At 42.5% G+C, this 27,839-nt stretch overlaps 1 protein-coding gene across 1 annotated transcript in view; it reads left to right on the top strand.

Moving 5' to 3' along the window:
* Nucleotides 1-1,377: 1,377 nt before the first annotated feature.
* The window catches only part of CYP11A1 (cytochrome P450 family 11 subfamily A member 1), a 126,363-nt gene continuing 99,901 nt past the window's right edge, over nt 1,378-27,839 (top strand). Inside the window, exons 1-3 of the mRNA XM_073619074.1 lie at nt 1,378-1,771; nt 5,601-5,890; nt 18,251-18,406. Coding sequence (XP_073475175.1) covers nt 5,643-5,890; nt 18,251-18,406 — 404 coding nt within the window. The 5' untranslated portion in view covers nt 1,378-1,771; nt 5,601-5,642. The remainder of the gene's footprint in view (nt 1,772-5,600; nt 5,891-18,250; nt 18,407-27,839) is intronic.

Here is a 27,839-nt window from a genome sequence, read left to right as displayed (position 1 = left end):
AGCTCCATTTTCATTAATAAACCATTTAAAGTATTTTTTTAAATGCAAGCCATGTGCAGGTATTGACATGGTATCAGCCTCTTGCAGTCCCTGTACAGCAGGGCTCAGACTGGGTGACGGATTGGCAGCACAAGAAGCCCGTCAGCTGTGCTGTTGCACACAAGTGCTAACAAGGTACATGCTAATTGAAGGAGACAGCAGAGTAAAGCCTCGTACACATGGTACGATTGTTGGCAGGGGATTGTCTGTTGACAGACTGTTGTCCTAAAATCTTACCATAGTAGGCTCCTTTTGACAATTGTTGTACAACTTTCGGCCAACAAATGTTGGATGGCATGCTAGTAAAGTTTTTGTCAGACTTTTGTATGGTCAGTACATAAATCCGTCACACAAAAGTAGAAAGTACAAACACGCATGCTCGGGAATCAATGCTCACCAAACACGAAATTAGCAGAAGGGGCCCAAAGGGTGGCGCTCAAGAGCTGAATCTCCTCGTAGTACGTCACTACGTTCGTGTTTGTGGCACAACAATTGTGTACCGTTATGCAACACAAGATCCTGGCACACGCCTTTATATAATTTAAAAATATTTTTTATATATATTTTCAAGCTATTTTAGAATTTTTTTGTATATCTTTTATATATTTTTGAATTTTTCATATCCTTTTTTTTGAGGACATTCAGTAGGTAGTGCTTCACAACACTGTTACCCTATAAAGTTCCCACAAAGAGCTTTTTGAATTTTGAATTAGAAATTGAACATTAATAATTGGAGATTGATTATAATTGATTTTCTATGAATGTATTACATTTATCCAATATTTTTTTCTCGTTTTCTCTTTTTTTTCCTGGTTTTTAAGATAAAATAGCAGTAATATATCATTGTGGGTTGGGATTCCTTGGGTGATTATTAATTTAATTGCTGTTGGAGAGATCGTGCTGCTTAAATATAAACCAGGTTAAAAATAAATATAAACTAGGGAACATGTACATGTTTTAATATGTAGCAAATGTTTTTAAATGTATTGGTGCTGTTGTTATATGACATATGACTATGAAACAGCTTCCAAATGTATACAATGTTAGTCTGTTTAGGATGGATTGTTTGAGTTATTTATATGATTTTTTTCTCAATCTACTATGCTAAAAGCATTACGGGTGACATTGTGCTTAGAGTTTATTGTTTAAAAAAGTCATCGAAGTAATCACTGTATATGTCACACTGAGTAGCTGTAGATTTTTCTGAGCTTCTGGTGTCACTCCTGCTCTCTATAAGTAGCGTGGTGACTGATGTCCCGGGTATCTCCTTTCCCAGTCGATGCTTTTTACAGGGAAACGCGTCGGTTGGAGAGAACCCAGTGACGTCAATACACATCAGCTGGTTAGCCTGAGAGCTCAAGCGCTGTGTGCTGCTTTTTTACATTTCTGTGCTGTGCAAGTTTTTTTATCTTTCTCTCCAAACACACTATTTTAAATAACTCTCGGAGGAGCTCTTATTTGGAGAAAAAAGGCAAGTGTTGTATACAGAAAAACCCCACCCCTCCCCATTAACCAACAAAAAGAGCCGCTATCCCAATTAAGGAGTGAAGGTGGAAACCTCACAGGTGATCGCTGTGGATGCCGGAGTATGCTGTATGATTATCCCCTCTTGGTGTCTCTATCGTGGGAGAGCTGATGAATGACCGTTCGGAGTAGATTGGCTGGAAATCATCTAGTGTATAGCTGACACAAGGCGATCTTGACCCTTATAATTTGGGGTCCATCCTATTTGGTAAGAGGTCAACTGGCTACTTTTATGTGTATCTCTGTATATATCTGTATATCTATGTATATTGAAGTATCCAATCAAGTTGTTTTTTGAGTGAAAGGCGGCATCCCCTTGTTTTCATACAAGTGCTATTTTTTCATTTTTTCACTTGGTCACTTTGTTGCAGTTTGAACGTTATGTTTTGATATAATTATTTTTGTGAACATTTGTTTTCACTATTTTACTAGTATTCACATGGGATGTTTATTAAGGTTCACTTATAATGTTGCAGTGACCTATTTATTCACTAACTAATGTTGCAGTGACCTACTCCTTTATTGCACATGGTTATTCATATTTATTGCACATATTTACTTATTTTTTGGTACACTTTTTTTTCATATTGTGTTTACATAATTTGCGCATCTCTTGCATGTTTAGAATTTAAGTTAAAATTAAGTATTTATTTTTTTTAGAGATAGCAGCATGTTTTTATGTTTATAAGTGTGGGATTATACATATACTTTTTTCACCTTTTTATTTAGGTATGTATTTGAATGGTTGGGTAAGCGCAGATTGACTCAAATACACTTAACAGAGAAGTGAGCACATCAACCTGCTGCTTCTTCTTTCATAGTCCAGTCACAGGCTGGTGAAGAGACTTGTAAGTGTGGCCTAAGGCCCGGTTCACACTGGTACAACATATGCTCCGACTTTGGGAACACATGTCACATGAGATTTTCAAATCAATGGTTCCCTATGAGAGCTGTCTTAACTGGTCCAACACAAGTCGGTCTGACTTTAGGAAAGGTTCCTGCACTACTTTAGTCTGTTTTCAGCCCATTCAATATCAATGCAGTCGGATCAAATTCAGATCCTCGTCCTAACCATCCGACTTGTGACATCTGACATGGTGATTACAGCAGCAGGAAAAGGAATTCATGTAAAGGGACAAGCCGGACTATCCCAAAGTCAGAACAAAATTGTATCCTGTTAGTTCAAGTCAGATGGAAGTAGGACCGAAGTAGGGCCGATGTCGCAGGGCAAAGTAGGATGACAGCTGTACAACAGTTGTGTTGCACTAGTGTGAAAATGGCCTAAAGCCCAAGTGAGCCCCTGTGAGCCCCCGGAGAGTCAGCGCTAGATTCCTTCACTCAGCGCGGAGCTCTGCTCACTTATTGTTATATTGCACAAGGAAGCTATTGGCAGAGTTGTATTTTTTAGGGTTCAATTGGGTTTTAACTGCAGTGGACAAAAAAACAGGTATTTAGCCCTGTCAGCCAGGGTTGTACTGTGTGGCAAAGCTGTGTCTCAAAACTGTATAGAAAGAAATACAAACCCTTTGTCAGTTAAACAGCTTCCATATATGTATTTTTTTCTATGTATTTACTTGTCTGGTGTATAGCTTGAAGGCAATAATTACATGACATGAAAAGCCGTTTATTTTTCCTTTGCCTCAAGCCACACCCCATGTCGCCATTTTGGCATAGACCAGACTGACGCTTCCTATATCCTCTAGCCTCCTGGGATACTCACGTCACACTTCCCAGGAAGCTATAGGGCCAGGCATACAGAGCTGCCGGAGGCAAGCTGGCTGTCTGAACCTAGGAGAGGCAATCAGCTAAAGAGGGCCAAGGCAGCCAAACTACCGTATTTTTCGCTCCATAAGACGCACTTTTTCCCCCATTTCTTTGGCACAAGTCAGGCTGCATTTATGGGACTAATAAGGCTGCATTTCTTTGGCACTGGTAAGGCTGCATTTATGGGACTGGTAAGGCTGCATTTCTTTGGCACAGGTCAGGCTGCATTTATGGGACTGGTAAGGCTGCGTTTAGGGACTGGTAAGGCTGCACTTCATTGGCACAGGTAAGACTGCATTTATGGGACTGGTAAGGCTGCATTTTTTTGGCACAGGTAAGGCTGCATTTTATAGGACTGGTAAGGCTGCATTTTATGGGACTGGTAAATATTTTAGTACACCATTTGGTTCAGAATATTTTTTTTTTTTGCTTTCCTCTTCTAAATTAAAATCTAGGTGAGTATTATTCTCAGGTGTGTCTTATGGAGCGAAAAATACGGTATGTCACTGGAACAGTGGATCCCAGCAGGACAACGCTGGATTTGCTATGGGGGTGAGTATGTGTTTTGAAGATAACCCAGCAATACAGGTAAATGGGAGGAAATATACGGGAGGATAACGGCAGTTAAGTTCCACTTTAAGGGCTCATTCACACCACAGAACATGTGAAAATCTGTGTTGTCCCAACATGATGAACATGTGCATTGCGGTGTGTTGCCATTTATTCTCCATGGCACCCCAAAATACATATACAGTAAAAAAAAAAAAAAAAAAAGCACCTGTGCTATAGCATACCAATTTTTTATGTATTGTGCTATGTTGAGGGCCCATACAAAATGACTGGTTTCCCTTAAAGTGGTTGTAAACCTCAGGCATGAAATATGAACAGAGCATATCCATCTATAGTGTGTACTTGTCCCAATTAAGAGCAGTGTCATTTCTGCCTGTTGCTTTCTTCATTTGCTATCAGCATGAGTCACTTGTGATACGTTTTCCTGATGGCAAGAGAAAAATGGTGACAGGGGAGGGAGCTCCAGCTGATTAACAGCCTCAGCTCTGTTCCTGTGTGCTGTGTGAAGGGGTGTGTCATTTCTGTCCAATCAGCTCTCAGAGCTCTCCTCACTGAGCTTTGTGGTATATAATTTCAGCTATCCATCCCATTTTTTTCTGACAGTTCAGACAAGCTTTATAAAGTCTGTACTTTGAACAGATGCAGAGAAGAGAAGACTGCAGATAAACTTGTACCCAGTTACTTAAATGGGTATATGTAAAAGTTTACAACCACTTTAACGCAATGTGAATCAACACACATTATGATGTGAACAAACTCTAAAACCAAACTGCTGCACACTATTTTTTTAATTTCAGGTCTGAACCAAGTGTGGAAGGTTAGAACCTCTATCGACTTTTTATTTGTGTGAGGATCCCTGTTTGGTAGATTTCACATTTATGGGATAGTTTTCAGACAAAACAGGAAGCTAGGGGGAAAAAAAATCACTCCACTACATGCCTTTTTGATAGGTGTCAAACAGAAGAGGAAATTAAGAGAAATCCTACAACGCTAGAAACTTTAAATTCAATAAAAAGTATTTGACTGAAAAAAAGGGAAACTAAAAACCCAAATAGCAGTAAAAACATATAAAAGGAATGTTCAGAAACATTGTGAGGTTATTATTGTTCTTTGCGCCTTATGAAATTTGCTTTACCTTCGGGTGATAGTTGTCAGACAAAATGGGGAAATTTGTTCAACAGGGATCCAGATGGATTTTAAAAGCTGACAGAGGTTTGAATCTTTCCTAACTATTTCAATAACTAAAAAGTACTTTTTTGGTTAGAACTGGCTATTAAATCACCATAAAAATATTATCAACAAGAGACACCGTATTTTCTTAGAGAACAGCTGCTGATGTTTCATATCTACCTAATAATACAGTTGAGATGTAAGGAAGACGTGGGAGTTACTATCTTCAGTGTCTATTGCTTTAAAATAACTTTTACCTAGCACAAAGAAAGCTGACAGATGCCTTGGAATTTATTTAAGCGAAAAAAGACATAAGCAAAAAAAACTGAAATGGATTTATCTCCTTTGAACGATGTAAATGACGTTATATTGTTGCCTTTTAAACTATTTTTTTTAAACATTAAAATATTTGTATGCTATCGCTCATGGAGACAGCTCCCCCTTGCTCTGTGTACAGCTGTAGCCCTGAAATCTTCCTCTGCTCATGGCCATGTCCCTAACTCTCCTCCTTGTGTCCTTCATGTTTTGTACAGCTCTATAAGAGAGGCTCCTGTGCCCTCTGACCGACAGACACCATGATGCTCTCTCGAAGACTGTGCCTTCTTCCCTCTAGCTCTGGGATGCTGAACTACCACTTAGTGGTGAGTGAGAGCTCTTCAATGATCCATAACCAAAGTGGAACAAGTCCCCTGCCCTATGACCAACTGCCTGGTGACTGGAGGAATGGATGGAGTGGCTTATACCACTTCTTTAGAAAGGACGGCTTTCACAATATTCATCATCTCATGGAGGAGAATTACCAGCGATTTGGACCAATCTACAGGCAGGACAGACATTTTCTTTTCTTGGGGGGGATTGTGGCCTTTGGTTGTGACATTTGTATAAGAGGTAATATTTAGTATAAATCTTCTTCAGGTTGAGGATAGCTGATAAGCAGAGTACAGATGCAAGTACAATGTAAATAGTAAGGCATGTTTTGCAAAAACATATATGGATAATAAGGAATACACAAAGTAAGATTGTGGATTAAGATACTAGTCAGCAAGCTAGGAGGCATACTTTGAAGGGGGTAGCAAGAGGCCCTTTCTACACCAATATGCTTAACAAAGTATCTCAACATCCTAGCTCCCAACTGTCCCTGATTTCGAGGGACTGTCCCTGATTTGGAACAAAGTCCCTCTGTCCCTCTTTCCTCCTCATTTGTCCCACATTTTGGTCCGATCTCTATAGTTGTACATAAAATGCACTTTTTATCTTTTAAAACATATTTCCCAGTGCTAAACCTTTCTTCTAATTACTGCATTTGTAAATTTCAAAATCCAGTAAAAAAGGAATAGTAGTGGTAAAAAAGCACTCATGGCTTTAACTAATCTTATTTTTGTATAATTCTCCTTTAAGTGGGGCGTGGCAGGGGGTGTGTCCTGTGCCTATATACTTTTACTAATAGGTGTCCCTTGTTCCCATCTCAAGAAGTTGGTAGCTATGCTCAACACGGTAAAAACAACACTACTGCTTTATGGCACTCACCATACCACCATGTGCAAAAAAATATATATATATATAAAAAATATATATATACAATATATCTAATATATATTATTATTAAGTCACAAAGAAGTCATGAGAGGCCAACAATCTCAGTCAATGAAGTAGAGATGCTTTATCGAACTGCTTGCATGCATTTATGTGCAATGCATGTGCATATTTGGCTTAGAGTATGCACGTGCATATTCACTGAAGTTAGACACACATCCCCATAGCTGCAACAGACTTTTTCTAAGTGTAGATACCCATTCCTGGACATACCTCACGTCAGCACACAATGGGTTAAGCCTCATCTGGCGCCCACATGCCCACCTTTTCCTAGCTGAATAAAAGACAGCCCCCCACTGACGTGTTCTTTTTTTTGGTCTGCTCCAGTCCATCTGTGGATTGCAGTGGTAAGTACTTTGTTTGCTGCATAGATATCCCCCCTACCGCACCGCCCCTCCATGTTCAGCCTCTCATGGAATTGGAAGACCCAGAATGTTGGACGGCTTTGCATCCTGAAACTGGGTATCCCTCGCGTCGGGTTGCTGGCAAAGTTGCTTAGATAGCACAAATATTTTACAGGTGTGGTATTAGTAAGCTCTGCAATGTCACCATTGGGGTTTTCCTGTCCTGTATAGGCAGCGTGCCGCTTCCAGGCTTTGTCTTCAGGCTGAGAGCGGCGGTGGATGATGTCAAAGAGGGCAGGGAGACGGGCGCCAGGGTAGCGACTGCCAGTCACTAAGCAGCAGCTTAAACAGTCTTAGAACCTCCGACAGTTCTTATCTGTTTTTTAGCACCATGTTGTATGTCAGTTTGATGCAATGTTTTATCCAAATGGAAGGCATATGTTCTAGACTCTGTAATGTCAAATATATTCCACACAAAGTTTTTATTTGATATAGAAAAAGAAAAAAAAAACAGTCTTAGAGCCGGCAGAGGATTTGGTTTCTCTGCGGTCCTGCCAGTTTTCTCTTGTATGGTAAAGACTTGTTGCTGTTTGCTCCCCTGCTGTGCTGTGTGTTCCCAGGAGTTAGACAGTCTGACTGGTTTTGTCTCAAATTCTGTGTCTCCTGTCTACCTCTGGAAGGCTGTCTGACCTCACCTGCTGCTGCTTAACTAAGTAGATAAAAGCTGATGGGTCTTAAAGAGACAAGGTACCTGTTTTTTTTCTTGGTGACAGAATTATGTTTTTTTTCCGTGTTTTTTTTTTTTTTTTTTGCACATATGAGCTCACCACACCTGTCAGTGACACAGAAGATTAGCGAAGGAACGAGGGGGCGGCGTTGGACATATCTTCAAAAGAGTGCTCAAGGAATGCAGTATGGTGTTCTGCATGATTTTAGGAGCAGAAGCCCTAAACGCAAACACTCCAGAAAATCTAAGACCCACCATTGGTCATCCCCTAGCGACAGCGCTGTGATGTTTAAAGGATTAAGAAATGGCCTTTATTTCAAGTGGAACCTGCAGGAGTGGGCTTGGTTCAGGAGGACTTGAACCTGGCTGCTGACTTTTGGCCGAGACTTCAATAGACCTAGTTCTAGGGCTGGCACATTCAGTCACAGCCATGAGAGCTTTGTGGTTGCGTCACTGGAGGGTGCATGATGCTTCCACACCAGCCCTTTGTAACATCCTCCATAATAGGAGGTTGTTGTTGGGCAAAGTGCTGGACGAAGCGAGTGACAGAATAAATGTCAAGAATGTGGTCACAATCTAACAAGAGGAAGCAGCCATCTTCTTGCTCAAATCGGTCGATCTTCAGAAGGGTTCAGGAGGCCAAATCTAATAGGCCAGGGTGAAATTTACCAGATCACAGAGAAGGGGGCTCAAACTTCATGTGTACATGGAATCCAATCCAGAGCAGGCTGCTAGACATTTGAAAAGTCTTTTGAAGGTGGGCCCATCTAGGGTCTTCCAGTGGGAGCCAGGATAGCCTCGTTTTTTGGAGGGTTTGGGTGACAAACATCAAAGATAATTAGCTGGGAGTACAATCACAAAATCCTTTCATTCATGACCAACAGATCTCAAGAAGAAAGAATTACTGCAAGATTACGTATCAGAATTATAAGAATTATGCAACAAGTCCATAGTGCTGGTGTCACTAAAAGAACAAATCTGGGGGTTTCTCCCCATTCTTTCTAGTACCCAAGGCTTCAGGAGCTTTCCCTAGTGTCTGGGTTTGAAGAAATCGAATGGGTACATACACAACAAAACGTTCAAGATCGAGTCCGTGCAAACAGTCATGGCGATAGTTCAGCATGAGGACCAGTTAGAGTCAATCGACCTGCCGGACGTATACTTCCATATACCAATCAGTGTGTAACGCCAGAGACATCTGAGATTTGCAGTGACTGGCTGTCACTACCAGTTTAGATGTTTGCCTTTTTTTTTTTTTGGCACGGTACCAAGAAACTTTTTGAACATTTTGAAGGCAGTAGTGGCAGTAATTTGTCTTTGAGGGTAAGGCCCTACCATTACTTGGACAATGTTTTGATTGTCGCAGATGTAGGCCAGGAGCTGGCAAAGCATCACAACCTTGTCCTAGAAATCCTTTTCCAAGATCAGTCGACTAGTGAACAAACACAGGAAAAGCCGTTAACCCCTTCTTAAGCTATGAAGGATCTTGGAGTAGTTTTTCATACCCAAATATTTCAAGAGGTTTTCCAAAACAGCAAATGAAAATATGCGTATAAAGAGTCATAGAGACAGCATTTATGTCAGCAAGGGATTGCATTGTCCCCATTGGGACATTTTACAGCAGCCATTCCAGTGCTACCTTGGGCCAAGTGGCACTTGGGGAGGGTTTTCAATTTGCCTTCCTCTGTCAATAGAATGGGCTGCCTATGGATCAGAAAGTCTTTGTGTCTGCACAAATTAGCAAGAACTGGAGTTTTGGACACCAGTGTGCCCAGGAGATGGAATAATTCTGCTGTCGGATGCCAGTCTGCCTCCAGTCTGAAGAGACAAGTGCAAGGCCATGGGAGCCTAGTGAAATGCAGATGCTCTGACGTACTTAAATAAGGCAGTTTTTTCCAGCATTGCAAGCCTTTTAGGATCTTTCGCCAAGGGGCCCGAGTAAAGTTGATTGACAAGAAGACAGCAGTAGCTTACATTGCCCATCAAGGGGGCACCAAGTGTCTGTCTTTTCCTGTTACTTTTCGTAACATAAACTGTTCGCTGGACGGAGAGCCACTTACAGGCAGTTAAAGGCAGTCTACTTACCGGGAAAGCAGGATCCACCAACGGATCAGTTAGACAAATTTTCCAACGATAAGTATCTCAACTAGTATTGGCTCTATGGTACATTTCAGTATAGTTCTCATAGAGAGTCCTCTGAACACACAGCTTCCGGTATTTGTAACAATGTACAAAGGTGAAGTGATAGAAGGTTGATTCACAATGCCATAGGTGTTTTCCGTTTTGGTGTTTGTCTTCCTCCAGTCTCTTTTGATTAAAAAGATTTGGACAAAACACGTTTATGCCATACAGGTGTTTTCCACCTGCCAAAGAGGCCTTGGTTGTCATTCAGTGCCACCAATCCTGTTTTCAGTCAAACAAGATCTTTTATGCCAACATTAATGGCAGCACCCCAATCCAGTGAGACTCTTAATAGCCTGGCTATTGAATCGACAGGACTAGAGGTGCATGGAGGCTCATCCGAGGTGGTTCAGACCTTGGCAAAGACTACAAGACCATGAACGCTACATATGAGGATATATGAAGTTTGTTCTGTTTACTCAGCAAAGAATTCTCTCCTGTGTCTCCAGCTCTAGACATTTTACAATCGGTGCTTGAGGTTGGTCTGGCATACAACTCCATTGAATAAATGCTTCATGCAGGCCGTAATCCATATACAACCACCATGGAAATTCTTGTTCCCTTCATGGGACCTAGGCTTTGTTCTGAAAGCGCTCATACAGGCATCCTTTGCTCCAATAGCTTCATTTCCATTGCGGTCCCTAGTGGTAAAACTAGTTCCTCTGACAGCAGTTGCTTCAGACAGAAGGATGTTGGAGGTTGCAGCACTTTCCTGCAAAGATCCCTTTTGTGTCTTTTTTAGTGATACTACGTCCATCTCCATGTGGTATCCAGTTTCCAGGAAAACCTGGGGGCAGTCCCTCCAAGCATTCACATGGAGTTACTGAGTATACAGCAGGAATACTTCAGGTTCTTACACAAGTTGCTAACAGTGTACATGCAAAGATCAAAGACATGAGGAAAGTGGACAATCGTCTTCTTTTCGCCATCAGGTTTTGAGTCATCTTCTATTGGTTCACCAGGGTGATTAGATTGGCATGCAGGAAGTGGGCCTTTCTGCTCTGGAACAGGGGCAAGCTCCTTCGAACTGAGGGGTGGCAGCCTTTGGGGCAGTTATGCCAGTGAAGATGTCAGTGAAGAGTATATGGGAGATGACTAGCCCTTCATTTAACTTTTCAAGCTAGGCGTGCAGTCGGCAAGTTCTGCAAACTTTGGGACGAGACATATAAATCTTTGTCTTTGACAGCTTTTCTGCGATTGTCAATGTTTCTTTTCATGTGTTCTCTCCCACCCATTTATTCATACCTCCCAACTTTTAGAGATGGGAATGAGGGACACCTATCAGCAAAAGTATGTAGGCATAGACTTGTTTGTCTCTGGCCTCCTTTCCTATATTTTAATTGGCAGGGACTGGAGGACTGTGGGCTGTCACGACACTTCCGGTTTCCCGGGTCACTGCTTGTGGAGTGGACCCGGATTGACCGACTGAGACTGCCAGCCTGAGTCTGACTGTGCGACCGCGTGGAAGGCCTGAGCAGTGCAGCTCCTTAATGATAGGTAAGCCCCTATGTTCCACCCAGCATAAGCAGCATCCCTCAGATTGAATGGTTCCCTCCTTCCTACAAGCACAACAATCCCCCTGAGGCCTGACACAATCCGGTATAAACACACAGGAATCCAGCAATGCAGCGCTGCGGGCCTCAGGCTCAGTGAAGTCTGTCTCTTTCTCCTCCTATCTGAGCTCAGCTTACTGTCTGACACAGGGCCGTTTTTAAAGCAGGGCAAAAGGGGCAGCTGCCCTGGGCCCTGTCATTTTTGTGGGGCCCAAAGCAGCTGCCTCATACTTGACAACTATCCTGGTTTAAATTCCCTCGTTCCTTGAGGTTTTAGTCCTGTGCTGTGTCCCAATATCTCAGTGTTAAGTGCTGCTACTAATGCTGCCCAGCTCTGCCCTATTGTTGTGTACAGATGGCTCACCAGCAGACCCTGTGTTTACATGTAAATTACCGACATTCATATGTAAATAGTGGCAGCATTGATATGTATATCATGCCCCCCTGAGGTCATATCCACAGTAATCTCTAGCAAGCAATCAACTAGCAGAAATAATGTGCTGTAACCTCTAGCAACTAATCAGTGAGCCGTAATGTGTGCTGTAACCTCTAGCAACCAGTCAGTGAGCGGTAATGATACACTGTAACCTCTGGCAACCAATCGCAATAGCTGCCTGATCTGATTCAGTAAACTGATTTTGAGTCTAGCTGCTATTTATTGCATGTCTCAGAGCAGGTGGAGAGCAAAACTGCATGGGTGGGGGGCCCAAGAAAAGTTTTGCCCAGGGTCCAATCAATATTAAAGACGGCTCTGGTCTGACAGCCATGAGCCGCCCCTCCGTCTCGCAGTGTGTTTCTGTCTTAGTCAGTACCCTGCGCTTCTCTGCTGGATGAGGTCTCTGCACTGGCACTCAGTGAGTGCAAACTGGGCCCAGGCCAGGGTAGATGTCCTGACTCGGTCACTGGATGAGAATAGCGATGACGCCGGGCCCGGGTGTATTACAATGATGAGGATTATAATGGGTATATTTTACAATGATGATGATAGCGATGATGGGTGTATTATACAATGATGAGGATGATGATGATGGGTGTATTTTAAAATGATGATGAGGATGATGATGACGGGTGTATTTTACAGTGATGAGGATGATGATGATGGGTGTATTATACAATGATGAGGATATCGATGACGGGTGTATTATACAATGATGAGGATGATGATGATGGGTGTATTATACAATGATGAGGATGATGATAATGGGTATATTATACAATGATGAGGATAGCGATGACGGGTGTATTATACAATGATGAGGATGATGATGATGATGATGATGATGATGATGATGATGATGATGGGTGTATTTTACAATGATGAGGATGATGGGTGTATTTTATAATGATGATGATGAGGATGATGATGATGGGTGTATTATACAATGACAAGGATGATGGTGGGTGTATTATACAATAATGAGGATAGCGGTGATGGGTGTATTATACAATGATGAGGATGATGATGATGGGTGTATTATAGAATGATGAGGATAGTAATGACGGGTGAATTATACAATGATGATGATGATGATGGGTGTATTATACAATGATGATGAGGATGATGATGACGGGTGTATTATACAATGATGAGGATGATGATGATGGGTGTATTTTACAATGATAATGACGAGGATGATGTTGATGGGTGTATTATACAATGACAAGGAAGATGATGGGTGTATTATACAATGACAAGGATGATGATGGATGTATTATACAATAATGAGGATAGCGATGATGGGTGTATTATACAATGATGAGGATGATGATGATGGGTGTATTATACAATGATAAGGATGATGATGATGGGTGTATTTTACAATGATGATGATAGGTGTATTATACAATGATGAGGAGAATGATGACGGGTGAATTATACAATGATGAGGATGATGATGATGATGGGTGTATTATACAATGATGAGGATAGCGATGACGGGTGTATTATACAATGATGAGGATGATGATGATGATGGGTGTATTTTACGATGATGATGATTATGATGATGAGGATGATGACGGATGTATTATACAATGATGAGGATAGCGATGACAGGTGTATTATACAATGATGAGGATAGCGATGACAGGTGTACTATACAATGATGAGGATGATGATGGGTGTATTATACAATGATGAGGATAGCGATGACGGGTGTATTTAACAAGGATGAGGATGATGGGTGTTTTATACAATGATGAGGATAGCGATGACGGGTGTATTATACAATGATGAGGATAGCAATGATGCCGGGTGTATTATACAATGATGAGGATGATGATGGGTGTATTATACAAGGATGAGGATGATGATAATGGGTGTATTTTACAATGATGATGAGGATGATGATGACATGTGTATTATACAATGATGATGATGATGATGATGATGGGTGTATTTTACAATGATGATGATGAGGATGATGATTACGAGTGTATTATACAATGACAAGGATGATGATGGGTGTATTATACAATAATGAGGATAGCGATGATGGGTGTATTATACAATGATGAGGATGATGATGATGATGGGTGTATTATACAATGATGAGGATAGCGATGACGGCTGTATTATACAATGATGAGGATGATGGGTGTATTTTACAATGATGATGATGAGGATGATGATGATGAGGATGATGATGGGTGTATTATACAATAATGAGAATAGCGATGATGGGTGTATTATACAATGATGAGGATGATGATGATGACGGGTGTATTATACAATGATGAGGATGATGATGATGGGTGTATTTTACAATGATGATGACGAGGATGATGATGACGGGTGTATTAAACAATGACAAGGATGATGATGGGTGTATTATACAATGATGATGATGATGATGGGTGTATTATACAATGATGATGAGGATGATGATGACGGGTGTATTATACAATGATGAGGATGATGATGATGGGTGTATTTTACAATGATGATGACGAGGATGATGATGACGGGTGTATTAAACAATGACAAGGATGATGATGGGTGTATTATACAATAATGAGGATAGCGATGATGGATGTATTATACAATGATGAGGATGATGATGATGGGTGTATTACACAATGATGAGGATAGCAATGATGGGTGTATTATACAATGATGAGGATGATGATGATGGGTGTATTTTAAAATGTTGATGATGATGATGATGACAATGATGAACATGAGGATGATGATGGGTGCATTATACAATAATGAGGATAGCGATGATGGGTGTATTATAGAATGATGAGGATGATGATGATGGGTGTATTATAGAATGATGAGGATAGCAATGACGGGTGAATTATACAATGATGATGATGATGATGGGTGTATTATACAATGATGATGAGGATGATGATGACGGGTGTATTATACAATGACAAGGATGATGATGATGGGTATATTTTACAATGATGATGAGGATGATGATGATGATAGGTGTATTATACAATGATGAGGAGGATGAAGACGGGTGAATTATACAATAATGAGGATAGTGGTGACGGGTGTATTATACAATGATGAGGATGATGATGGGTGTATTATACAATGATGAGGATGATGATGGGTGTATTATACAATGATGAGGATAGCAACGACGGGTGTATTATACAATGATGAGGATGATGATGATGGGTGTATTTTCCGATGATGATTATGATGATGAAGATGATGATGGGTGTATTATACAATGATGAGGATAGCGATGACAGGTGCATTATACAATGATGAGGATAGCAATGACGGGTGTATTTAACAAGGATGAGGATAATGGGTGTTTTATACAATGATGAGGATAGTGATGACGGGTGTATTATACAATGATGAGGATGATGATGGGTGTATTATACAATAATGAGGATAGCGATGATGGGTGTATTATACAATGATGAGGATGATGATGGGTGTATTATACAATGATGAGGATGATGATGATGATGAGGATGAGGATATCGATGACAGGCGTATTTAACAAGGATGAGGATGATGGGTGTTTTATACAATGATGAGGATAGCGATGACGGCTCTATTATACAATGATAAGGATGATGATGGGTGTATTATACAATGATGAGGATAGCGATGACAGGCGTATTTAACAAGGATGAGGATGATGGGTGTTTTATACAATGATGAGGATAGCAATGACGGCTCTATTATACAATGATGAGGATAGCAATGACGCCGGGTGTATTATACAATGATGAAGATGATGATGGGTGTATTATACAAGGATGAGAATAGCGATGATAGGTGTATTATACAATGATGAGGATGATGATGGGTGTATTTTACAATGATGATGATGACGTGTGTGTTATACAATGATGATGATGATGGGTGTATTTTACAATGATGATGACGAGGATGATGATTACGGGTGTATTATACAATGACAAGGATGATGATGGGTGTATTATACAATGATCAGGATAGCGATGATGGGTGTATTACACAATGATGAGGATAGCGATGACGGGTGTATTACACAATTATGAGGATAGCGATGATGGGTGTATTATACAATGATAAGGATGATGATGATGGGTGTATATTACAATGATGATGATGATGACAATGATGATGATGAGGATGATGATGGGTGTATTATACAATAATGAGGATAGCGATGATGGGTGTATTATACAATGATGAGGATGATGATGATGATGGGTGTATTATACAATGATGAGGATAGCGATGACGGTGTATTATACAATGATGAGGATGATGATGAAGGGTGTATTATACAATGATGAGGATGATGATGATGGGTGTATTATACAATGATGAGGATGATGATGAAGGGTGTATTATACAATGATGAGGATAGCTATGACGGGTGTTTTATACAATGATGAGGAATGATGATGATGGGTGTATTATACAATGATGAGGATAGCGATGACAGGTGTATTATACAATGATGAGGATGATGATGACGGGTATATTAAGCAATGATGAGAATAGCGATAACGGGTGTATTATACAATGATGAGGATGATGAAGGGTGTATTATACAAGGATGAAGGTGATGATGACGGGTGTATTATACAATGATGGGGATAACGATGATGGGTATATTATACAATGATGAGGATAGCGATGACGGGTGTATTATACGATGATAATGATGATGGGTGTATTATACAATGATGAGGATGATGATGATGGGTGCATTATACAATGATGATGAGGAAGATGATGAAGGGTGTATTATACAAGGATGAGGATAATAATGATGAGTGTATCATACAATCATGAGGATAGCGATGATGGGTGTATTATATAATGATGGTGGGTGTATTATACAAGGATGAGGATGATGATTATGGGTGTATTATACAAGGATGAGGATGATGATGATGGGTGTATTATACAATGATGAGGTTAGCGATGATGGGTGTATTACACAATGAGGAGGATGATGATGGGTGTTTTATACAAGGATGAGAATGATGATGATGGGTGTAATATACAATGATGAGGATAGCGATGATGGGTGTATTATACAACGATGAGAATAGTGATGACGGGTGTATTATACAATGATGAGGATGATGATGACGGGTGTATAATATGGGGATACGGATAGTGATGACGGGTTTATAATATGGGGATGACGATGATGTGTGTATTATACAATGACTGGAGCATCAGGGTGTCAGACAGTGTCAGTGAGTGTGCCACGCTGCTTTGCAATACATGATTTTGGGGATTTCTGTCATGCCATGTACTGACTACGTTATAGTACATAATAGTCACTAATTGTGAGTACATCTGCCCTGTATAGTATACAGCTATATTCAACCACCTTCTGCTTTCCTGTATATAGAGACCTTCCTCCATCATTGACTGCAGATATACATCATCTGTCCTGTTACTGTATATATAGCTGTATACAGAACAGATCATGTATATTTGCAGTCAGTGATGATGGAGGAAGCTCTCTATATACAGGATGGAAGGGGGTGTATATAGCTAGCTGTATACAGGACAGATGATATATACCTGCATACCCTGATCTGTAATGCTGAGCTATATACCCTAATGTATAATGCAGAGCTATATACCCTGATCTGTAGTGCTGAGCTATATACCCTGATCTGTAGTGCTGAGCTATATACCCTGATCTGTAGTGCTGAGCTATATACCCTGATCTGTGAGGCTGAGCTGTATACCCTGATCTGTGAGGCTGAGCTGTATACCCTGATCTGTGAGGCTGAGCTGTATACCCTGATCTGTGAGGCTGAGCTGTATACCCTGATCTGTGAGGCTGAGCTGTATACCCTGATCTGTGAGGCTGAGCTGTATACCCTGATCTGTGAGGCTGAGCTGCATACCCTGCTCTGTAGTGCTGAGCTATATACCCTGAAAATCCTGCAAGCAGCATCTTTGGGGCAGTGTAGGAGCGCTGAATACAGCACTCCTACACCGCCCCTGCCCATTGGAATGAATGGACAGCACTTCCAAAGCGCCCGATAAGCACTTCGGAAGCGCCGCAACACGGTCGGTTTTAACTCTTTCTTCGGCTGCTAGAGGGGGTTTAAAGCACCCCGCTAGCGACCGAAAAACGCAGCTAAAGCGCCGCTAAAACTAGCAGCGCTTTACCGATAACGGACCCACCGCCCCAGTGTGAAAGGGGTCTTAGTGAATTGACCCCTTAGTCCTCATGTAATGTGCTACCTGGTTTGCCACAGTACCCCTGTTACTACTATAATTTAATTAAAGGATTAATGTGAAGATGCATATAATAGTAATGACAGTTCTCTTGTTTACACAGGGAGAAACTGGGAACATATGATAGTGTTTATATTCAGAGGCCAGAAGATGCTGCTATCTTATTCCAGGTGGAGGGGATACATCCAGAGCGACTGAGGATCCAGCCATGGTTTGAATATCGTGATTATCGCAACAAGAAATATGGAGTTCTTCTCAAGTAAGTTTATAATATGAAGTTTTAATAGAAGGCTGTAGTCAAGGTGCATGATAAGATTCTGACTCTCTGCTAGTAGCTTATTTAATTGGTATGCATATTCTCCATTGTGGATATCAAAGAGTATGTTTCTGTTCAAAATTAGATGATACATACTGTAGGATTATGTACTTACTTAGGCCATTTTTACTCTGCTGCTCAATGACCACAGATTTTTTGTGATCCAGAGTTCCAGAAACTGTATACTCTATTTTTCCACAATTTTACATGCTTGATTCCCTTACTTTCTAATGTAATAAATGTAGAGATTTGCAAATTACCTGTTAGGCTCGATTCACACCTATGCATGTTGCTTTTGAGCGTTTTTGGAGGTTTTTTTTTCATGCTTGCCGCGTTTTTGAGCCGCGTTTTTGCCGCGTTTTAGCGGCGTTTTTGCCGCGTTTTTGCCGCAATTTGCGTTTTGCCTTTTTTTTTTTTTTTTTTTTTCATTTTTTTTTACAGTCTTACAAAAAAATTACAAAAAAAAAAAAAAAATAAAAAAAAAAAAAAAAAAAACCGGCAAAAACGCACCAAAAACGCACCAAAAACGCATCAAAAACGCTGCAAAAAAGGTGCACTTGCGTTTTTGATGCTTGTCCATTGAAAACCATTACATGCAAAACGCTGCATTTTGCATGAGAAAAAGTCCCCGACCCTTTCCAAAAACGCGGAGATACAAAAAAGCATTGATGTGAACATGTTCCATAGGAACCCATGTTAAAAAATTCCCGTGCATTTCTGCAAAATGCAAAATGCATCAAAAAACGCGCTAGTGTGAATGGGGCCTCAGAGGGAACTTTCACTGAGTCAGTAGAATCACTTTGTCTCTTGCTTGATAACAGCTGAGATGACAAAAACATTAAAACAGATTATTGGAATTTTTTTTTTTTAATCATACTTACCTAGGTGGATGCGGCATAGATCAGATCACTCGGTTCTCACACCTCCATCCGCTGAGAGCTGGTGACTGTCAGTCACTGCTCTCTGCTTGCACCCCTATCCCCCCCCCCGCCGGAGCGCTGGGCTGTGGCGGTAGTGGCCGGCTCAGGCTCTCAGTGGCTCGCTGAGAGGATGAGCCGGGTGCCAGTCCAGGCATGTGGGTGGATCTCGACCATATAGTCGCGATCCCAAACCTGGACCGGCTCTGTGACGTTAGTGGGCTTCAGCCTGCTGTCTGCTGAAAACAGGTCACAGGAGTGCAGAACGATCTGCAATTGTGTGATCCACAGGGGAATTACAGCTAAGCGAGCTTTAGCTGTACTTCTCCTTTTAATGTGCCAAAAAGAGATATATTATTACCACAACAGAGGGACACCATCATCCAGTAATTGATTAAAAAGAAAAACATGAAAATTTGTTTATATTTTAAAATATTCTGTGAACTTTATATCCCTTGAGTACTGAGATAGTCTATTTCTCCTTTGGAGTTTTTTTGCTTCTTTATGTTTTTCTTTTTTAACAGCTGCCATGAGAAATCTGGCATATCAAGGGGTGCATTGTTTGTTTAACCACTTGCCGACCGTGCTATAGCCAAATGACGGCTGCAGCACGGTCAGATAACTCTGGGAGGTAGTACTATGACGTCCTCCCAGAATCCTGCTCTTGCGCGCCCCCTGGGGCGTGGACCCGAGAACATCTGTGACTGATAGCGGCTATTTACCACGTGATCGCTCTGTCAAATGATACGACAGTCAAGTAAGCAGTGACGTACAACACTACAACGAGCCGAGAAAATGAAGTTCAATGCTTCCGAGCATGCATCAAATTGTTTCTGAGCATGCGTAGGAATTGCCACAGACGATCGTATTTTCAGGCAGGAATTTTTTCCGACCGAAAAATTAAGAATATGCTCTCAATATTTTGCTGGCTGGAATTTGGCATATGCATGGAGCATACAAACGGTCGCATTTTCCGACGAAAAACTCTCATCGGTCTTTTGTGGCCCGAAATTCCGATCATGTGTACGCGACATAACTAGGCTCCTCGGCCTTGTCCCTGAGATCCCAAAACCGGATCAGGGAACTGTTGCACTCTCACCGATAAGTTGACGTTTGGCGTATCCTCCATCCACAGGAGAGAGACTACACCTTTTTCTCAGGGATACATGGCTCGTATTCTAGGATAGATCTTTTCTTTGATTCCTACGCCACGATCCCACTTGTCTCTAGTGCTCACATAGGACACATTGCGCTTTCGGACCACGCTCCGATCTCCATAACTTTAGCCTCACAACACTGGACACCTAGATCAGCTACATGGCGACTAAACTATTCCCTTATTCAAGACCCTGAGGTTAAAGCAGACATCTTACGAGAATTGGGACTTTTCTTTGAGAGCAACAAGGATTCGGTCCCTAATCCTCTCTCTATCAGGTCTGCGCATAAGTGCTACATTAGAGGAATATTCATTAAACATGGTCACAGACTCAAAGTGTCCAGAGCCAAAATGTTGTCCGAGTTGCTCGCAAAACTCCATGTCTGCGAAAAACGCCATAAAACTTACCCAGACAGGGCCCTGGAAGCAGAAGTAACTAGCCTTCAAGAGTAAATCAGGGAGCACTCTCTATTCCATTCTAAGAACAGTCTATTGAAGGCGCACAGAACCTTTTACGAATATGGGGACAAATGCAGCAGAACATTGGCGAACGCCATACGAACCCAACACAACTTATCCTACATCCCCGCCTTATCCACCTCCACAGGAACCAGAACTCTTGACTCCGCGGAAATAGCGGAATCCTTCTGCGCTTTCTATGAAGCTCTCTATAATCTGTATTCCCGCCCTTCGGGAGTTCGGTCCCAAGCCAGTTTGGAGGCAATAGAGTCCTATCTTGCGGCGGCAAACCTGCCTTCTCTCAATGATGAGGAGGTGGACTTGCTTTCGCAGCCTATAACCGCAGATGAACTTACGAGTGCTATAGCTGGGTCTTCGAGGGGGAAATCGCCCAGCCCCGACGGCTTTACAACTTCCTATTATAAAACATTCCAAGCCCAGTTAGCAACCCATTTTGTTACTGCCTTTAACGCAATACTAGATAATCATGCCATGCCTCCGGACCTTTTGCAAGCCAGCATCTCTGTTATCCCTAAGCCTGAGAAGGATCCGCTTCTTTGCACGAGCTACAGGCCTATCTCCTTACTTAATTGTGACCTCAAGTTGTTCACAAAAATTTTGGCCGAGCGACTAGGTTCTGTCCTCCAACGCATAATTCCCCTGGACCAGGTCGGTTTTATCCGCAACAGAGAGGCACGGGATAACACAATAAGGATGATAGATGTAGTGGCAAGGGCCAAACGACTTAATACCCCATTCATCCTGTTGTCCACAGACGCCGAAAAGGCATTCGACGGGGTGAATTGGACTTTCCTCCTGGTCACCCTGCGACGCCTTGGAATGCCGACCTCCATTCTGTCCTGGATATCTGCCATCTACTCTTCCCCTACTGCGTCGGTCAGGGTAAACGGGGTGGCTTCCAACCCCTTCAATATAAGTAATGGTACGAGACAGGGGTGCCCCACTTTCCCCGCTCCTCTTTATACTTTCCCTAGAACCCCTATTGCAACACATTAGGCTTAACCCTGATATCAGAGGACTTGAAACGAGCACATACCAACATAAAATTGCTGCTTATGCGAACTATCTGCTGTTCTACATCTCAGAACCGCATACCTCTCCCCCGGTCCTCTTATCGGCAATATGCCAATACGGTGATCTATCGGATTTTAAAATAAACCTGCAAAAGTCAGAAGCACTTAATGTCTCCCTTACTCCTAGCTCCCAGGCTCGCCTTAGTGGCAATTTTTCCTTCCGGTGAACTCCTCAGGCTATCCAATATCTAGGCACTAAAATTCCTTCTAATCTACATCTCATCTACCAACTCAACTTTCAGCCCCTCCTGAGCATCTTTGCCTCAGATTTAGACAGATGGAGGAACTTGGCGGTTTCCTGGTTTAGTAGATGCAATGTCTTAAAGATGAATATCATGCCGAGGCTGCTTTACCTCTTACAAGCTCTACCTGTTAGAATACCGCAGATCTTCTTTCGTAAATTACGTATGATCTTCATTAGCTATGTATGGCAGGGCAAGCCTTCGCGGCTCAGGAGATCTCTACTACAATGGCTAAAACTCAGAGGAGGGGTTGGCCTCCCTGACCCAGCCTTGTATTATACAGTAGTCCACATGAATAGAGTGGTCGACTGGTGCAGACATTTACCCCATAAGTTATGGGTCTGCCATTTCCCCTTGCAGGCCTACCTTGGAGTGGGACTCGATTTTCCAGATTCTCCTCTTCCCATCCACTAATTGAGCCCACCTTGCAGGAGCTTCACAGATACTTTAGGATAGCTGAGATGCCAAGCTTTTACTCCCCGTTAGCGCCTATAATTGGACACCTGGAGTTTTTACCGGGCATCTCTGATAGATCCTTCCCGCTCCACCCGGACCAGAGCTTAGTTAGAGCCTCCTCTTTTCTTGGACCTTCTGAATGGAGCGACCCCTCAGGCATATATCCTAGCTTTAATTCTTCCATTTTGGGCAGGTGGAAGATTTTGCAACTCTCACACTTCCTCAGATCCCTCCCGGAAATCGGCGGTTTCCACAGACAGCCTACGTCCTTTGAAGATTTGTGCCGGGGAGATGAACCGGTACGGAAATCCCTTTCTTATTCTTATGACATCTTACTTGCTCATACATCCTAACATGATCCCCCCCTCGTACCTAAGGAAGTGGGAGAGAGATCTTAACACTATTTTCACAGAGGATCAAAAGAATCGAATACTCCTTTTTGCACACAAGTCCTCCTTGTGTAGCAAATACCAAGAAATCACCTACAAAATCCTGACGCGCTGGTACAGGACTCCCTCTGTTTTAGCGTCCATATTCCCAGGACACAGTCCCCTGTGTTGGAGATGTGGTACGCAGACGGGCACATTACTTCACATCTTCTGGGAATGTCCAGTTCTGACCCTTTACTGGAGACAAGTACTGGAGATCATTTACAAGCTTACTGATGTTGCTCTCCAGGATAATCCGGCAGCAGTACTCCTAAACCTGACTCCCATGTCATGTAAGCGGTATCGCAAATCCCTATTGAAACACCTTTTGAATGCAGCCAGGGCGTGTGTCCCCAGCGTGTGGAAGCAGCAATCCCCACTGACAGTTTCGCAGTGGTTTGTTAGGGTTTGCGATATTCAGCAGATGGAACATCTTACAGCTGCCCTAGGGGAAAGGGAGGAGGAACACAATGCCCACTGGACACATTGGTACCTGTTCTGATTCTCAGACGAATATAAGTTCTACATTTGAGTATCTTATCTCAGGATAATTTGGAGTCTTGGGTTTTCGACCTTGCCAGAGCTTCATATCCACCCCCCTTCCCTCTTACATCCCCACCACTGCTCCTCCTTTATTCCTTTCCTTTCTTTTCCCCATTGACACCATTGGTGTCACCCACTCTTTTTTCCTATAAATGAGAAAATTCCCCAAGTTTGCGGTGACCTTTTGGTACCACTCCTGCTAAACCAGGATTGAGAGCCATAACCTATATGAAGTATAATGTTTAGGTTCAGTCAACTAAAGTATAATGCCAGGGTACCTGACCAACAGGGAGGGGTTCGCTCTACTCCTCAGGTGGTCCTCTTTCTCTCTATTGGTCTTACTGAATAGCTTACACATGTCCATTAAAACTATGCTTTTTGCCGGCTAGGAGGTTTCCTCTACTGTCCCGGTTGAACTGCAGGATATAATTGTTGTGGAGTCTTTAGACCACAGTCTCCTGTTTTACTATAACGTTGTAATGGAACCATGATTGCTACCCCATTAATGTACATGGACTTGTTTGACGAGCTATTATTATTGCCTATTACTGGATATAGTTGGTTGACATGTTTGATTCCTTGCCTTTCTGTATAATCCGCATTTCTTAACCACTTGCCGCCTGCCATATAGCAAAATGACGGCGGCAAAGTGGTTTCAATATCCTGACCGGACGTCATATGACGTGATTAGGATATTAAGCCGCTGCGCGCCCCCGGGGGCGTGGATCGCGGTGATCGTTGTTGCGGTGTGTCAGTTTGACACACCGCAACTCCGATCTAGGTAAAGAGTCTCTGACGGAGACTCTTTACCACGTGATCAGCCGTGTCCAATCACGGCTGATCACGATGTAAATAGAAAGAGCCGGTGATCGGCTTTTCCTCACTCGCGTCTGACAGACGCGAGTAGAGGAGAGCTAATCAGCTGCTCTCCTGACAGGGGGGGGTCTGTGCTGATTGTTTATCAGCACAGCTCCCCCTCGGATCCTGCCCAGGACCACCAGGGAAGCCGCCCAGGACCACCAGGATGGCCACCACACTGGACCACCAGGTATGCCCCTAGACCCCCAGGGAAATACCAATATGTGCCCAGGCAGCTGCCAATCTGTGCCCAAGCAGCTGCCAATCAGTGCCCACTCCAATGCCTACCACTGCCAGTGCCACCAGGGATGCCTATCAGTGCCTCATATCAGTGCCATGTATCAGTGCCCATCAGTGCCGCCTATCAGTGCCCATCAGTGCCGCCTATCAGTGCCCAGCAGTGCCACCTATCAGTGCCCAGCAGTGCCACCTATCAGTGCCCAGCAGTGCCGCCTATCAGTGCCCAGCAGTGCCCAGCAGTGTCGCCTATCAGTGCCCATCAGTGCAGCCTATCAGTGCCCATCAGTGCCAACCAGTGTCACCCATGAGTGCCAATCAGTGCCGCCTATCAATGCCCATCAGTGCTGCATATCAGTGCCACCCATCAGTGCCGCCTACCAGTGCCCATCAGTGCCGCATATCAGTGCCCATCGTCAGTGGCCATCAGTGCCCGCTCATTCGTGCCACCTCCTCGGTGCCGCCGTATCAGTGCCTGCCAGTGCCACCTTATCAGTGCCCATCAGTGAAAGAGAAAACTTACTTATTTACAAATTTTTTTAACAGAAACAAAAGCAAAACTTTTTTTTTTACATTTTCGGTCTTTTTTTATTTGTTTAGCAAAAATAAAAACCGCAGAGGTGATCAAATACCACCAAAAGAAAGCTCTATTTGTGGGAACAAAATGATAAAAATTTAGTTTGGTTACAGTGTAGCATGACCGCGCAATTGTCATTCAAACTGCGACAGCGCTGAAAGCTGAAAATTGGTCTGGGCAGGAAGGTGTAAAAGTGCCCTGTATTGAAGTGGTTAAATAAAGATTTAAAAAAAAAAAAATTTGTTGGCTTAGTTGGGCTGATTTATAAAAGACATAAAGCATGTTCACTTCGCAAAAAAAAATTTTTTTTAGCTTAGCTTAGTGAATGAGGTGAAGTGAATGGAACATGCACTTTGCAAAGAATTCCAAATCATGTGCAAGGAAAAAAAATAAAACAGGAAAAAACTGCGCTATAATAATAATGAGAAAAACCAGTGTGTGAATAAAAATCAGTTAGTGTGTATAAACGAAAAAAGGTCAGTAGGTGAGTGACCATAAAAATCATCAATGAAGACAGAGAAAGTCCCAATAAAAAAGACATGAATCACTCAGTAATTCCCAGTGAAGGCTATGTAGGAAACATGGGATAAAACACCACTCGTTGCGATCCACCACCACATAAATTTTGCGCTTACCAGAAAGCAAGCTAAGTAAGCCTGTGTGTAAACTGAAGGTCCGGATGCCAAACCAATGGCGCTACTTCTCTGTGCTCAGCGTGGACTTGGAGGTACAGCAGATGATGGCCCATACACCAACCCAGGCTTGGAGATGAGAGCCCAGCATCTGCTGTTGGCTGAAAATCCCACTGTGTATATGCTCCATTGAACATTTGTTGTCGGACTTGGCTAGCAGGTTCTCAAATTTTCCGCCAACAAAACTTTGTTGTCTGACTTTCCGATCTTGTGTACACAAGTCTGTCGCACAAAAGTTCACGCATGCTCGGAATCAAGTACGAGCCGGAAGCACTCGGTCTTGTAAAACTAGCGTTCGGAATGGAGATATCACGTACGTCTTGTACATCACTACGTTCGTAATTGTTGGCCAACATTTGTGTGACCGTGTGTATGCAAGACAAGTTGGAGCCAACATCCTTCGAACAAAAATCCACGGTTTTGTTGTCGGAAAGTCCGATCGTGTGTATGGGGCATAACACTTACATGTGCAGCTACACTGAAAGCCCCCCCTGCGTCCAGCTCATTTCTCCTGTGGTAGTTTTGATTCAAAGCCCTGCACAGCTATACTGTATATGTAAACGGGAGCTCCCAGCCCTCCTGTGTTCTGTGTGAATGGTTCTTTCTTATTTCTTAAAGTGGAGCTCCACCCAAAAGGGGAAGCTCCGCTTGTTTGCTTCCTCCCCCGCTCCGCCTCTGCTGCCATATTTGGAACCTTTTCGGGGTGAGCGGGTACCTGTTTTTGACAGGTACCCACTCCCACTTCCGGGTGACTTCACCGCGGTAAAGTCACTCGGAAGTTTGGCCCCCTCCTTCTTCCACCACTGTCGGGCCATTCACAAAGCGCAGCACGCTTCACGCATGCACAGTAGGGAACCAGCTGTGAAGGCTCTCCAACAGCAGTAATTGCAGATTTAGACCTGGCTGTTTTCACAGAACACCGGCAGCGTATACACTACAGTACACGATGAGTTGGCAGAACACCAGCTAAGGCGTAAAAAGGTTGTTGCCATCTTGGAGGTAGCCATGTTTTTGTTTACTAGGGGGTGGACTAACAATGTCCACTCATTATATCATGTATCGTAGTGTATACGCTGCTGTTTTGTGAAAACAGCCAAGTCATTGAAATCTGCAATTACTACTGCTGGAGAGTCACCGGAAGTGACGTAATTGAAGATTTTGACGAGTTGGCTCTTTTGACAGAACACCGGTTTCCGTTACAAGAAATGGCAGCGGCAGCACCCAAGAGCCGATTGAAAAATTGGCTGATCCCTGGACAGGTAAGCATCCTAATATTAAAAGTCAGCAGCTACAGTATTTGTAACTGCAAACTTTTAATTTTTTTTGGGGGGGGGGCTGGAGCTCCGCTTTAATTTTCTCATGAATTAGGATGTACAATGCATCCTTATTAACCACCTGTTTACTGGGCACTTAAACTTTAAACCCCCCTCCTGCCAGGCCAATTTTCAGCTTTCAGCGCTGTCGCTCTTTGAACAACCATTGCATGGTCATACGATACTGTACCCAAATCAAATTTTTTCATTTTTTTCTCACAAATAGAGCTTTCTTTTGGTGGTATTTGATCATCTCTGGGTTTTTTTTTTTGTTAAAAAAATGAAAAAACACCGAAAATTTTGAAAAAAAATACATAACAGTTTTATATTTTGCGAAAAAATTTTGCAAACAGGTAATTTTTCTCCTTCGTTGATGTACGCTGATGAGGCTGCACTGATGGGCA

Source organism: Aquarana catesbeiana, linkage group LG03, assembly GCF_042186555.1.
Source record: "Aquarana catesbeiana isolate 2022-GZ linkage group LG03, ASM4218655v1, whole genome shotgun sequence".
NCBI lineage: Eukaryota > Metazoa > Chordata > Amphibia > Anura > Ranidae > Aquarana > Aquarana catesbeiana.
The sequence above is the reverse complement of the archived record's forward strand: the minus strand, read 5'-3'. Positions and strand labels throughout refer to the sequence as shown.